Raw genomic sequence first — 12,246 nt, forward strand, 5'->3', positions numbered from 1 at the left:
GGGGCTGGAGCCTTCCTGGGAAGGGACTAAAAAATGTGTTTTTCTATAGTAAATAATACAAGAAGATCCAACTTGTGAGTAACGGTAGGACAATTGATATGAAAATGTCTGTCTACTGCTCTGTCCTGGAAATGAGTTTTGCGTTTGCACAACTATGCACGAACAGGAAATCTTTTGGTTGCTATTAAATTTGGAGAGAAAACCGTGAATTTTAGACTCTGAGCTGAATTAAACTATGTAGAAGTGAAGGGGAGAAAGTTTTAAAGGAAGATGGCAGCCAATTTCTTTTGTTATTTAATGTTTTATTTTTTCAAGAACAGTTAACATTTACTAGGCACCTATTGGCCTCAGTCACTTGCATCTAAAGAGCAAAGCTAAGTTACCCCCAGCCCGTGTCCTTTTGAATGGTTAGCCTTAACTTCTTAGCTCTGTTAACCACTATTCTACCATTAGCTTCAAGTTCGCTTTTAATCATCTAAATCTGTAATTGTCTACTGCTCCCTGCCACACGAACAAAAAAGTGTCGGGGGGGGAATAAGGCGAGCAGTTTACATTTTCTGTGGATATTTCAAGTAATTGGCCTCAAAGTGAAATTATTGAGTTGGCCATGGTTTTGTCATGTTCTGAGGGCATTAAACATGAAAGGAAATGGGCCCGTAGAAAGGCTTGGTATCCAAGAACGTGTGAGTATGTGAAAATCCTATAACTTTACTTCCACTGGCCTAATATCCTGAGTCACTAGATGGTCAGAGAGATAGAGTACAAAAGGAACAAACCGATGTACATTTATACTAAAAAGCAAAAACAAAGTTTGTACAAGATGAATAGCAAATGAAATTGCTTCTATCAGAATAAAATCTCACATGGGTCATTTTTGTACATACGTGGACACACACCCACACACGCACAGACACACAAGCAAGAATGCGTATTTTTGTCAGATAGGTCCTTGGAAATAGACATTCTTAGCAAATATGGATGACAGATCAATTGTAATTTATTTTCTTTTAACACTGTATCATCATAAAGAAAACTGGTATAAATGAAAAAATCTATTTCAAATATCTACATCTAAAATTTTAGGCAGTGAAAAAGCACTTTGTTGACAAGGAGTGTGGAATGATGGATGTTAATCGTCAGAAACTGCTGAATGCCTTGTTTAGTTGCCACAAACAAATTCACATATCAGAACGAACAATACTGCTAAATATTCCTTTTTTTCCCATTTTTTTTTCCCTGTTAAAACTTTACTGGGAGGAAGAAAAAAGAAAAACTGGAAATCCATACATCTTTCAAAAGTTTGAAACTGAAGCAATATTTAGAACCATCGATGAGGAGTCGCGGAGGCATTGGTGTAATATACACAATGCTCTTGTCTTCTTTAATCTGTAATGTACATCGAATACTTTACAACAATGCATTAACAAAAGGCAAGAAACGTCTTGCTGTAGAGAGGAACCCCAATGCAACTTGAAGCCTAGAATCACAACGGATGAAGAGTAAACAAAGCGTGACAAGCCGTCCCTCTAAAGTGTGTGAACTATGTCACCGCCTCTGTGCTTATAACCTTCGTGCCCCGTCACCCCGACCGCCTCCCGTGCTGCCTTCGGCCACATCCCGTGGAAAGCACTTTTTAAGACTCTACAGCCTGAACTAGAAAGGTGTCGCCCGATGTCAGATTGAGGATCACTTTCTATTGACTTTCAAGTGAACGTTCATGGAGCTTTCTAAAAATAGCTCTTAAATGTTTCCTTCCTGGGTATCCCAGCCTTCCTATGGAACAGGCTTTGACAAACTAAATTTGCAGGGGGGAAAAAAAAATAGCAATGTCTGTGGTCTGCATGCACATGCACGGTTCCCGGGGTGCCTGCCTCACACCCAGGAGTCGGGGGAGGCCGGGTAGTGGCTCGTTTCATAGTTCAGTTCACTGTAGGGTCGGGCGGCCGAGTAGAAATCGACGTAGTTGCCGGTGGACTTCAGCCCCAGGTGCATGGTGTACTCGCTGGCGGGAGGGCGGTGGTGGACCTGGTCCTCGAAGAAGGACTCGTCGTAGTTTCTCGTGGAATTCGGAAACGGCTGGTAGGTCTCGTAATCTTTTCTGCTGGGTTCCTGTGGGGCTGGCTGTGCTGAAACCTGCCCAGGAAAGGAGAAACACCTGGGTTAGCGCATCTGCCCTTGACCCGCCCTTGACCCCCGTGGCCGATGCCCTTGACCCTCCCTCAAAGTCAAGGCTCTGAGTGTCCTCCATGCAGTCGCCACCAGGACTGCACTTCCTGGATTGACTTTCTGTTTCCGAGTTGGCTCCTGAGTCCACGTGCTATCATTCCAAGTAACCTTTTTATAAAATTACTATTCTGGCAAAGTACACATAACATAAAAGTTACCATGTTCATCATGTTCTGTATAACTCAGTGGCATCAAGTACTTAAGTGGCCTGGGCCACCGTCAAATCCAAACGTTTTCAGAACGTTTTCATCACTGCAAACAAAAACTTATATCCATGCAGCATAAATCCCCATCTCCCCTTTTCTTAGCTCATGGCAATCACCATTCTATTGCTATTTTCCATCTCTGTGAATTTGACTAGTCTACATACCTCATAAAATTGAAATAATACAGTAGTTGTCCTTTTGTGTTTGGCTTCTTTCACTTAACCTCCCCAAAGTTATAGGTTAATATAATGTCCTCAAGGTTAATCCAGGTTGCAGAAAGTGACAGAACTTCCTTGCTCTTTAAGACTAATTAATATTGTATGGAGATTCTGTGTTTGTTTACATATTCATCTATAGATGACAATTGTGATTTCTACTTTTTGAATAATGCGGCTACGGACATGGAAGCACTAGGATTTGTTTAGCTCCCTACTTTCAATTTCTGGGGGGCGGGGGCGGATAATACTGTAAAAGATTTGGACACAACTTGGTGACTACCCAATATCAATAGCAAAAAATGTACCAAGAAGTAGAATTGCTGGATCTGATGGCAATTCTATGTTTAATTTTTTGAGACGCAGCCCAAACTTCCAAGACAGTTGAATCATTTTACCAGCTGTTGTTTTTGTGCAGTTGCTAAGTCAGTTGTGTCTGACTCTTTGCGACTCCATGGACTGCAGCACACCAGGCTTCCCTGTCCAACACCAACTCCCAGAGGGTGCTCAAACTCATGTCCATTGAGTCAGTGATGCCATCCAACCATTTCATCCTCTGTTGCCTCCTTCTCCTGCCCTCAGTGTTTCCCAGCATCAGGGTCTTCCCCAGTGAGTTGGCTCTTCGCATCAGGTAGCCAAAGTATTGGAGCTTCAGCTTCAGTGTCGGTCCTTCCAAAGAATATTCAGGGTTGATTTCCTTTAGGATTGACTGTTCTGATCTCTTTGCTGCCCCTGGGACCCTTAACCTTTTCTAAATTACAGATGTATACACTAGATTCCACAGAACACAAATAGTTACTATTCATCTTCCCTGCATTTTTCTCTATCAAACCTCGGTGGTGTAATCCCAGATGAAGAGAAAGTGAAGATGTACAAGGTCTCTGGGTCACTTGGGCATCTTCCTGCCAGCTCAGAGGGCTGTGGCCAATATCTCTTTGGAGGATGGAGGCTTCTTGCTAATAGGGCCATCCCATCACACCTGCCTAAGTGACGTACCACAGCCATAGAAGGAACCCATTCAAAATAGTCTACGCCAACAGTCCCCAAACTTTGTGGCACCAGGGACCCATTTCATGGAAGACAACTTTTCCACAGATAGCTGTTGAGGGGAGGATGGTTTCAGGATGATTCAAATGCTTTACATTTATTGTGCACTTTTTTCTATTATTATTACATCAGTTCCACCTCAGATCATCGGGCATGAGATCCCCGGTCTACACTCTGAAGGATCAAAATGTTTCCTAACTTGGTTCATTTAAGAATTCATGTGATGGGAATCCAAACAATAGTGTTAAGTAATTATCCTTCAATTAAAAATAAATTTTAAAAAATTGACAGGGCTCGAGAATAACATGGGATTATGAAGCCTCTGGTTGGGGGGCAGGGGTCTTCAGAATTGACCAATGTCCTCCAGCCCTCCTAAGTGCTCCCTATTTCCACTCTTGTCCTCTGCATGTTGTTGTCTGATCAAGGGGGCTGTGAGGGGCTAAAGGGATCACAGGAGCCTTTGAGAGCATGGAGAAGTCTAGAATTAGTTCTCTCCCTTCCCCTTGGCTTTAAGGACAGTAAAACAAAGAGTGTTCATAGGCTAGTAATTAGCACGTACATGTGGGGGCCTGGCTTCCTATGCCTCTGGGAGCCCTTCCTAAGCTCCCACAGCGAGGATACCCTCAAGGCATGGGGCAAGGACCATCCTCAGCATTGCTGCATGAAGGCATCCACAAAACCCACAGGGAATGATGTGTGTGTGTGTGGTGGTGGTGGGGGGGAGGTCTGGTGGGAACGATGGAACCTGCCTGAAGAAGCACACTTTGATCACTTTGAAGTGGCCCCGGTAATTCCCTGCTAATTTAACTAGGGCTCGGCATGGAAACATCCTCTAGACATTGGTCTTCGTTAATAGATAATGATTTGTAATTAGTACGTTGTGTGTGAATGAATGCTTCTAATGACCTGCCCATAATTCTTCTCTTAAGTAAGCAAACCTCCCTCTTTCATATGTAATTGATTTACACGAGTGAGTGAGTCGCGGACCTGCTCTTCAGAGAAGTGAACTTCATCACAGCTGCCATGCAGGAGGGCTCACGCTTCCAGTTCGTGGTGGCTGGAAGAATGAGGTTCCTGTCCATCTGTGACAGTCCACAGACCTCAGCCGTGTGTCAGCCTAAGAGCCTGGGCACAAAGGGGGACTTCAGGATCTGCAATTAAACGTTGCCGAGGCCAGCTGCTCCCGATCATGGGACTGGCTAAGGTGCCCTTGGCTGGTCTTTGAAAAGCTGATGCCACGTGTAACTTCTCCAATCTGACAGAGTGCTGCTACCCAAGTGTGGGGCACGCAGAGGGTTAGACTTGGGAGGTTTGGAAAAATTACACGGGGAGAGAACTAAGACTTACTGTTTCTACTTCAGTGGCCACTATATTCAACATTAAACAAATTTTTCTTTAATCTTGTATATGTATATATATATGTATGTATGTATGTACTATTACAGATACGTATTGCATGTTTATGTCTGTCTATATCTATCTATCCATCTATCTATCCATCTGCGTGTGTGTGTGTGTGTGTGTGTGTGTGTGTGTGTGTGTGTGTATGAAGTTGCTTCAGTTGTGTCTGACTCTTTGTTACCTTGTGGACTGTAGCCCACCAGGCTCCTCTGTCCATGGGATTCTCCAGACAAGAATACTGGAGTGGGTTGCCATGCCTTCCCCCAGGGGATTTTCCCAATCCAGGGATTGAACTCAAGTCTCCTGGGTCTCCTGCATTGGCAAGTGGGTTCTTTACCACTAGCACCACCTGGGAAGCCCATTTGTCTGTCTATCATCCACCTCTTCATCTATCTAATCTACCTCCTTCTCTCCCTCAACCCTTCCTCCCTCCCTGTTTCTCCCTCTCTTCCTCCCTCCTTCACTTTCTTCCTTCCTTCCTTCCTCCATTTCCTTTGTTCTCTTCCTTCCTCTCCCTTCTTCCCATCCATCCTTTCATTCATCCAACCCCCACTTTACTTTATAGGTGAAGAAACTGAAGGGCAGAGAAGCTAAGGAACGTGTGCAGGATGCCATGGCTCGGGGTGGGGTGGGGCTGGGATCTGAATGCATGCCCAGCTGACCCCACGGTCCACATCCTCTCCGAGAGAGGGGTACAGTCTCAGCTGAGCGGAGGTGGTCCCCTCTTGGGGTGATAGCCTCACTGAGTTGACTGTCAAAAGAAGGGAGGCTGGTAGACAAAGGAGACCAAGAAGCGATCTAACTTTTCTCTGCTGGTCTCAGTGGCAGGGGAGGCACTGCCAACGTTTGGAGGGTCTTCTAGGAAGGTTACGTACAAGGCTTGTAGCCCTCCTCCATTGTGGCTGCTGCTTTCATTTTTTCTTTTCACAACATGTTTCAAATTTCTTTCTGTTGCTATGTTCTCTCTGGACGGTGGGCCTTTTTGGCTGGAGCAGAAGCTCATTTTAGTCTCTTATCTTGGAGCGTTACCTTCTTCAGCTCATCTGTATTGTTCACAAAGGCCCATGTCAACCTCTTCTCAAGTGGAGTTCTGCAGTTCTGAGAGCTTGTGTGAACGAATCACCTAGGATGGCTGATGGCAGCTGTGGCTGAAGGGATCAAATTTGCTCACTGGCCCAGTGATGGCCATCAGTTGATGAGATGCATTCTCTGTGGAGGTATGTTGGTTGTATTTGATCATTTGCATGGTGCGAACTGTTCAAAAACAGCATATTTCCCTTCCATGTTTCCTTTCATCTGCTTATTGTGATCAAGCAAGCAGCTTCCAGGTGTATCTTCCCGGTACAACCTTCCTGACACCAAGCAGGAGTGTAGAGCTTCAGCCAGTGGCCAAGAGCTATAAAGACCGTCAGTCCTTCTGTGATGACCACCACAACGGGGCAGGGCAAGGGAAAAGTTACCGATCAATAAAGGAGCAGAGGAGGTGCCCTCCTGCTTTTACAGTTCCCACAGAACCACAGAGAAAATGAGCCGTCAAGGAATATTTGCTAAATAAAACACACACACACACAAACACAGATAGATTCTTAAGTGTCTACCAGCCAAGGCTCCTCAAACTTGCACAGCCACGCAAATCACCTAGACACCTAGCTAAAATGCAAGTCTGATGCAGAAGACCCTGGATGCGTGAGGGTTATGGGGCCAGAGAGGTGTCTCTTCTGTGTTCCCAACAAGCTCCCAGGTGATGCCAATGCTGCTGGTTCTCCCACGCGCCTGAGCAGCGAGACACAACACAACGCCTTTCATTCAGTTGCTCACATTCAACTTGACGTGTCTATTTCACTGGAAACTGTCAGATGCAAGGAATGCTTTCTTCTGAATGAGAACTGGCTGGGTTACAGGAGCGCCTTAATCCATGCCTAGTAATTAGACAATCTGTCTAGTAACCAGCATCTTACGCTTGTACACTTGGGGCTTTCTTTCAGGTTTTGCATCACAGTAGGAAAATCTGCTTTCTACCACCGGATAGCGCATGGGGTTGTAGTGAAATAAAGATTGCTTTCAAATTCGAGGCTGTTCTGCTGACTGCCACCACCCACGTGGGTACAGTGTCGCACATGAGTGGAGAGCAATGGGGGATGTTATTTTCTTTTTCTGTTTTCTTCAGTCATGTCTGATTCTTTGTGATCCCATGGGCTACATCCTGCCAGGCTCTTCTGTCCATGGAATTTTCCAGGCAAGAATATTGGAGTGGGTTGTGATTTCCTCCTCCAGGGGATCTTCCTGACCCAGGGATCGAACCCGTGTCTCTTGCGTTTCCTGCACTGGCAGGCAGATTCTTTACCAACTATGCCACCTGGCAAGCCCTTTTATGCATGTTAAATAGAAGTTAACTTCTTTTTTAGATTCCAAGCTATTTCACAGGAGACGAAGAGAGAAATGAACACCAGCGTGCTGCCTGTCCTTTACCTGGTTATGTTTGATGTCTTCAGCGGGCGCACCATATGAATTCCTATACAAAGTTGAAATTCCAGTAGTTTGAGCTGAAAGGGAAACAAAAGTATTAGCAAAGAATGCAAGACTTCAAAGCAGGAATGATGGTTATCGAGGCCAGGTTTCGCCCTGACCACACTTGGTGTCACGCGGCCCATTCCAAATGGAAGAAGTTCTTTTGCCCTGAACACCTCATTTTACATATTGATATTAAGAAAGAAGAAGTTATTCACTAATGTAAAATCCCCACAGCCTGTCAGCCTCTTGCAACAACATTCAGCTTGGAGACGGGGTCAGGGCAGGTGCAGCAAACAGATGGTCATCTTGCCAGTGCTGCGGTCTCTCTCTTTTTTTTTCCCTGGTGAACACAGGCAGATAACAAAAGCCTGTCACCTGCAGTGAAGCGTGCAGGAATCTGGATCGGCCGCTTAGCTTTTAGCTGGAGAATGACAAGAATGAAGTTTCTAATTTGAGCTCACAGAAGGACCTGATCATCGCTGAGACAGTTCATTTCTCAGCGGTCTGATGGACAGGCAGGAAGTCCCGCCCGCCTTGGCCCCACACGTCTGCGGCGCTGGAGCCCTGTTCCACGCAGAGACGGAAGCCCCGCATCCTGGCTTGTGACCAGCCTGTGGTCGAGACAAAAGGCAGGAAAGGTCTGCTCCAGCTGCCAGCAGCTTCCAAAGACCTGGGCAAGATGCCCATCTGCCTGCTTCCTCACCTGGGGCCCTTGAGACACCTGCCGCAGCCCCGAGGAAGGGCCCAGGGCAAGAGGCCCCCTCATAGCTGCTAAAAGGTCCCCGTTTACGAAAGCTCAAGAAAACATTGTCAAGTGTCAGCAGGCTATAAAACACTTTTGTTGAGTTTAGTCACTAAGTCATGTCCAATTATTTCGTGACCCCATGGACTCTATAGGTTGCTCTGTCCATGTAAATTTCCGGGCAATACTAGACACAGGGTCAAGGAGGAGACCTTTGAGCTGAAACCTGAATACCTGTATTCCTGTCCATGAACAACATTTCATGGACATCTCCTCCTCCAGGGGATCTTCCCCACCCAGGGATTGAACCCGCCTCTCCTGCATTGGCAGGTGGCTTCTTTATCTCTGAGGCACCAGAGAAGCCCATAAAACACTTCAGATACTGAGAAAAACTTATCTTTTGCTTCCAGTATCTATGGGATCATGAAATAGGATATCTCATCATCTCTTCGCTCATGGACACCAGTCACTCTAGACACTAAGTCAGCATAATCGATCACTCTACCCATGATTATTACTAAAAGCACATAATAGCTGTGCAATAAAATTCTTCTTGGGAAATTCTGCTTAGAATGTGGTAGCTGACAGCCCATTTCCCACTTTAAAGCCACTCCGAGAGACGCTGGTTGAATGCCCATCACTCCTGTCTTTGCATTACCATGGAAACCACCATCCCTTGCCTGGACCACTGCTAGCGCATCCTCCTCAACAGCCCGGCTTCCACTCTGCCTAATCTGCTCCTCCACCCACTCTGGTCCCAGCAGCCAAGCCATCATCTTGTTAGACAGATTGGACTATGTCGCTGCAATGCCCTGCTCTCTGTGATTATGGTAAAAGCCGAGCTCCCATTACCGTCTCTGAAGCTCTGTGTGATCTGGACTCCACCCGGCTTCCTGTAGCATTTCCCCTTCTTCTTCCCTTGGCTGAGGGGGCTACCCTGGCCCTCCTTCCTGGCCTGAGCATCCAAGTTTATTTTGCATCCAGGATGTTAGGCTTCCTGAGCCTTCTCCTGGAACTCAAATCCCCCAGTCTCTGGACTACCTCTCCTTATTGGAATTCAGGTTTCAGCTCAAACGACTCCTCCTTGACCTTGTTAGTTAAAGGAACCCCGCCCACTTGACACCCTCTGTCTCATGACCCCATATATTTTCTCCATCACACCCAGCACTGTCTGCTATTACCTTGTTAACAAGCTTGTCCCGTTGTTTATCTTGTGTATTACTTCCCTTTACCTAGGAGACAAGAAGCTCCTTGAGGACAGAGCTCCGTCTGTCCTGCCACTTTTGGAGGTTTCCCCAGCCTCTGGGACAGTGCCTGGGCTCAGAGCATGCTCACAGAGTGAGTGCTTCATTTGCTGAGTGAATGAATGAATGAGTAAACCTTAAAAAAATCTGCCTTTGGAGCTATCATCGGCTGATGGAAAATGTCACTTCAAGGACAAGGTGAAATTTTTTTTTTCCTGTTACTCAGAATAAAATGCAATTTTTTTTAGGGGGGGGAAGAATGTGCATTTTTATAGCCTCAGCCGCCCTCCATGTCATGGCTCCTGAGCTACAGATGTTTCTACTGGAAGTTCCTCCCCCCTGCTCTTTGGCCCACTTCACCTGTTTAAAGGAGACCGTGTAGCTGAGATGGAACTTGTGGCCTCTCCAGACACGTGAAGCACATGTCCCTCCCGGGTGCTCTGCCCTTCACGCATCTGAGCAAAGAGTAGACTGGTAGGAAAATGCCTTTCTTTTTTTGTAGAGGCCCCAATTTTGCTCAGTCGGTAAAGAATCTGCCTGCAATGCAGAAGACCTGGGTTCGATTCCTGGGTCGGGAAGATTTCCTGGAGCAGGAAACGGCAACCCACTCCAGTGTTCTTGCCTGGAGAATCATGTGGACGGAGGAGCCTGACAGGTTACAGTCCAGGGGGTCACAAGAGTCGGACACGACTTAGCGACTAATCCACCGCCACCACCAATTTCCAACTGAATCAACACACTGAAGATTAGAATGGCTTCAAAGGCATAACAGAGACAGAGACACTGACAAAACGGGATCGACCATTGGATGCTACGGTATTTGGGAAGCTCAGGTGGGAGAGCAAAATCCCCAGGTGAATTCTGAAGTCAGGTTGTGCAGCTGCTGGGATCACACAGCCCTCCGCTGATGCGTGCTTCTGAACACGTAATGCTCCCAGGGAATCATGACCGCGAGAAATAGCTATAACAGTTCTGCATGCCTGAGTGAGCAGCTGACTCTGGCTTTCAGAGGGCCCTTCAGTGGCAGATAAACAGGAGAGAAATGAGACGCCCCCTAAGCCAGAAAATGAATACAGAGAAGGGTGGGGGAAGGGGAGCCTGGAATAAAAACCCAGATGGATCTGCATTTCTGAGAGCTCAGGAGAGGGGATGATAACCCAGGCAAGAAACTGCTTTTCACTTTAAAGCTTTTACATGTTGCATTTTGAGGGTGAAGCTTCCCATGGTTTTCCCACAGCAAGTGGGGGAACGGTCTAGGATGTTTTCTGATGCCTGAGAAATAAGGAAGACGGCAGCTTTTCAGATATTTTTTCAATGCAGTGAATTTTGAATGCCCCCAAGATTTATTGGGGAAGAAGAAAAACTACTCTGTTGGATATGCAAGTTCTAAGAAATCTGATCTGCAAGTAAACACTGAAATGATGGGTATTTGCTAAAGGGAATCTGAACAGAGGTTGGCGATTCATCACTTCCATTCCTACATGGAATGCTTATGCCCACCCAGCTTGGCTGGGGACTTGTTCATACCAACCTGTGAAAGTGAAAGTCACTCAGTTGTGTCGACCCCAGGGACTGTAGCCTCTCAGGCTCCTCTGTCTATGGAATTCTCCAGGAAAGGATACTGGAGTGGGTAGCCTTTCTCTTCTCTAGGGGATCTTCCCAACCCAGGGATCAAACCCAGGTCCTCCCACATTGCAGGAGGATTCTTTACCATCTGAGCCACAAGGGAAGCCCAAGAATGCTGGAGTGGGTAGCCTATTCCTTCTCCAGCAGATCTTCCCAACCCAGGAATCGACCTGGGGTCTCCTGCATTGGAGGTGGATTCTTTACCAGCTGAGCTGCCAGGGAAGCCCATAAAAGAGGGCAAACACACCCTCCAATCTCACCACCACCAACATGATCACCAACACCCTTACTCCTAATACCCCCACCTCCTCTATCACCAGCACCACGCCCATCATCACCCCCACCATCACCATCAATGTCACAGTGATGACAACTAACTTTTACGCAGGACTTGTTGGCTTAAAGGGAATCTTCTTGTATAAATATATTATTCAATGATGATCTCATGTACTTCTAGGCCTGCTGCAAGACTGACAGTAGAGTGTTGAACTGCGTTTTTTAAGTATAGGGAAAAGTGTTTAAGCCTCTAAATAAGTTTGAAAAATGACATCTATCTCAACACTGGAGTTTTCAAGGTTCCTGCCATTTTCTAGGAAGATTAAACATCTAGAAATATGTTAGATTTTATTTCTTATTCTCTGATGTCTGCAGGAAATGATCATGTACCACTGGAACTATTTCAACGAAAACACACCCACACTGAAAAACCTTTTGAGTGATTCTACCGGGTGAGAGAGTTAAAGACAAAAGGTCAACTTAAATAACAACAAAGCAGTTGATATCACAATTATTCTCATAATTGTAGTCTCAATTTTTCATCCCTGCCTGATGGTGATGTGGCTACCTGGGGCAATAATAATCAAAGAAAAAAAGGCTCAGGTGAATTTTATTCTGCTCTGGAGCAATCAGTACAGAATAGATTCTCAGCTGCTCAGCGTTCAGATTCACAAACTCCTTTGTTTATGCTCATCTACAACAGGGGGCAACACTTAGGGGATAAATGAACCAGAGAATGAGAACCAAAAGTA

The 12,246-nt window shown here is 45.9% G+C and overlaps 1 protein-coding gene across 2 annotated transcripts in view; it reads right to left on the reverse strand.

Annotated features, from left to right (window-relative positions):
• Window positions 1-285: 285 nt before the first annotated feature.
• Window positions 286-12,246, reverse strand: part of CTNND2 (catenin delta 2) — a 1,083,336-nt gene continuing 1,071,375 nt past the window's right edge. For both annotated transcript variants that reach the window (XM_043488912.1, XM_043488911.1), the window contains 2 exons: window positions 7,565-7,638; window positions 286-2,133 (listed from right to left, as the gene is read on the reverse strand). In XM_043488912.1, coding sequence (XP_043344847.1) covers window positions 1,873-2,133; window positions 7,565-7,638 — 335 coding nt within the window. In that variant the 3' untranslated portion in view covers window positions 286-1,872. The remainder of the gene's footprint in view (window positions 2,134-7,564; window positions 7,639-12,246) is intronic.

This window comes from Cervus canadensis, chromosome 16, assembly GCF_019320065.1.
Source record: "Cervus canadensis isolate Bull #8, Minnesota chromosome 16, ASM1932006v1, whole genome shotgun sequence".
In the NCBI taxonomy this organism is placed as follows: domain Eukaryota; kingdom Metazoa; phylum Chordata; class Mammalia; order Artiodactyla; family Cervidae; genus Cervus; species Cervus canadensis.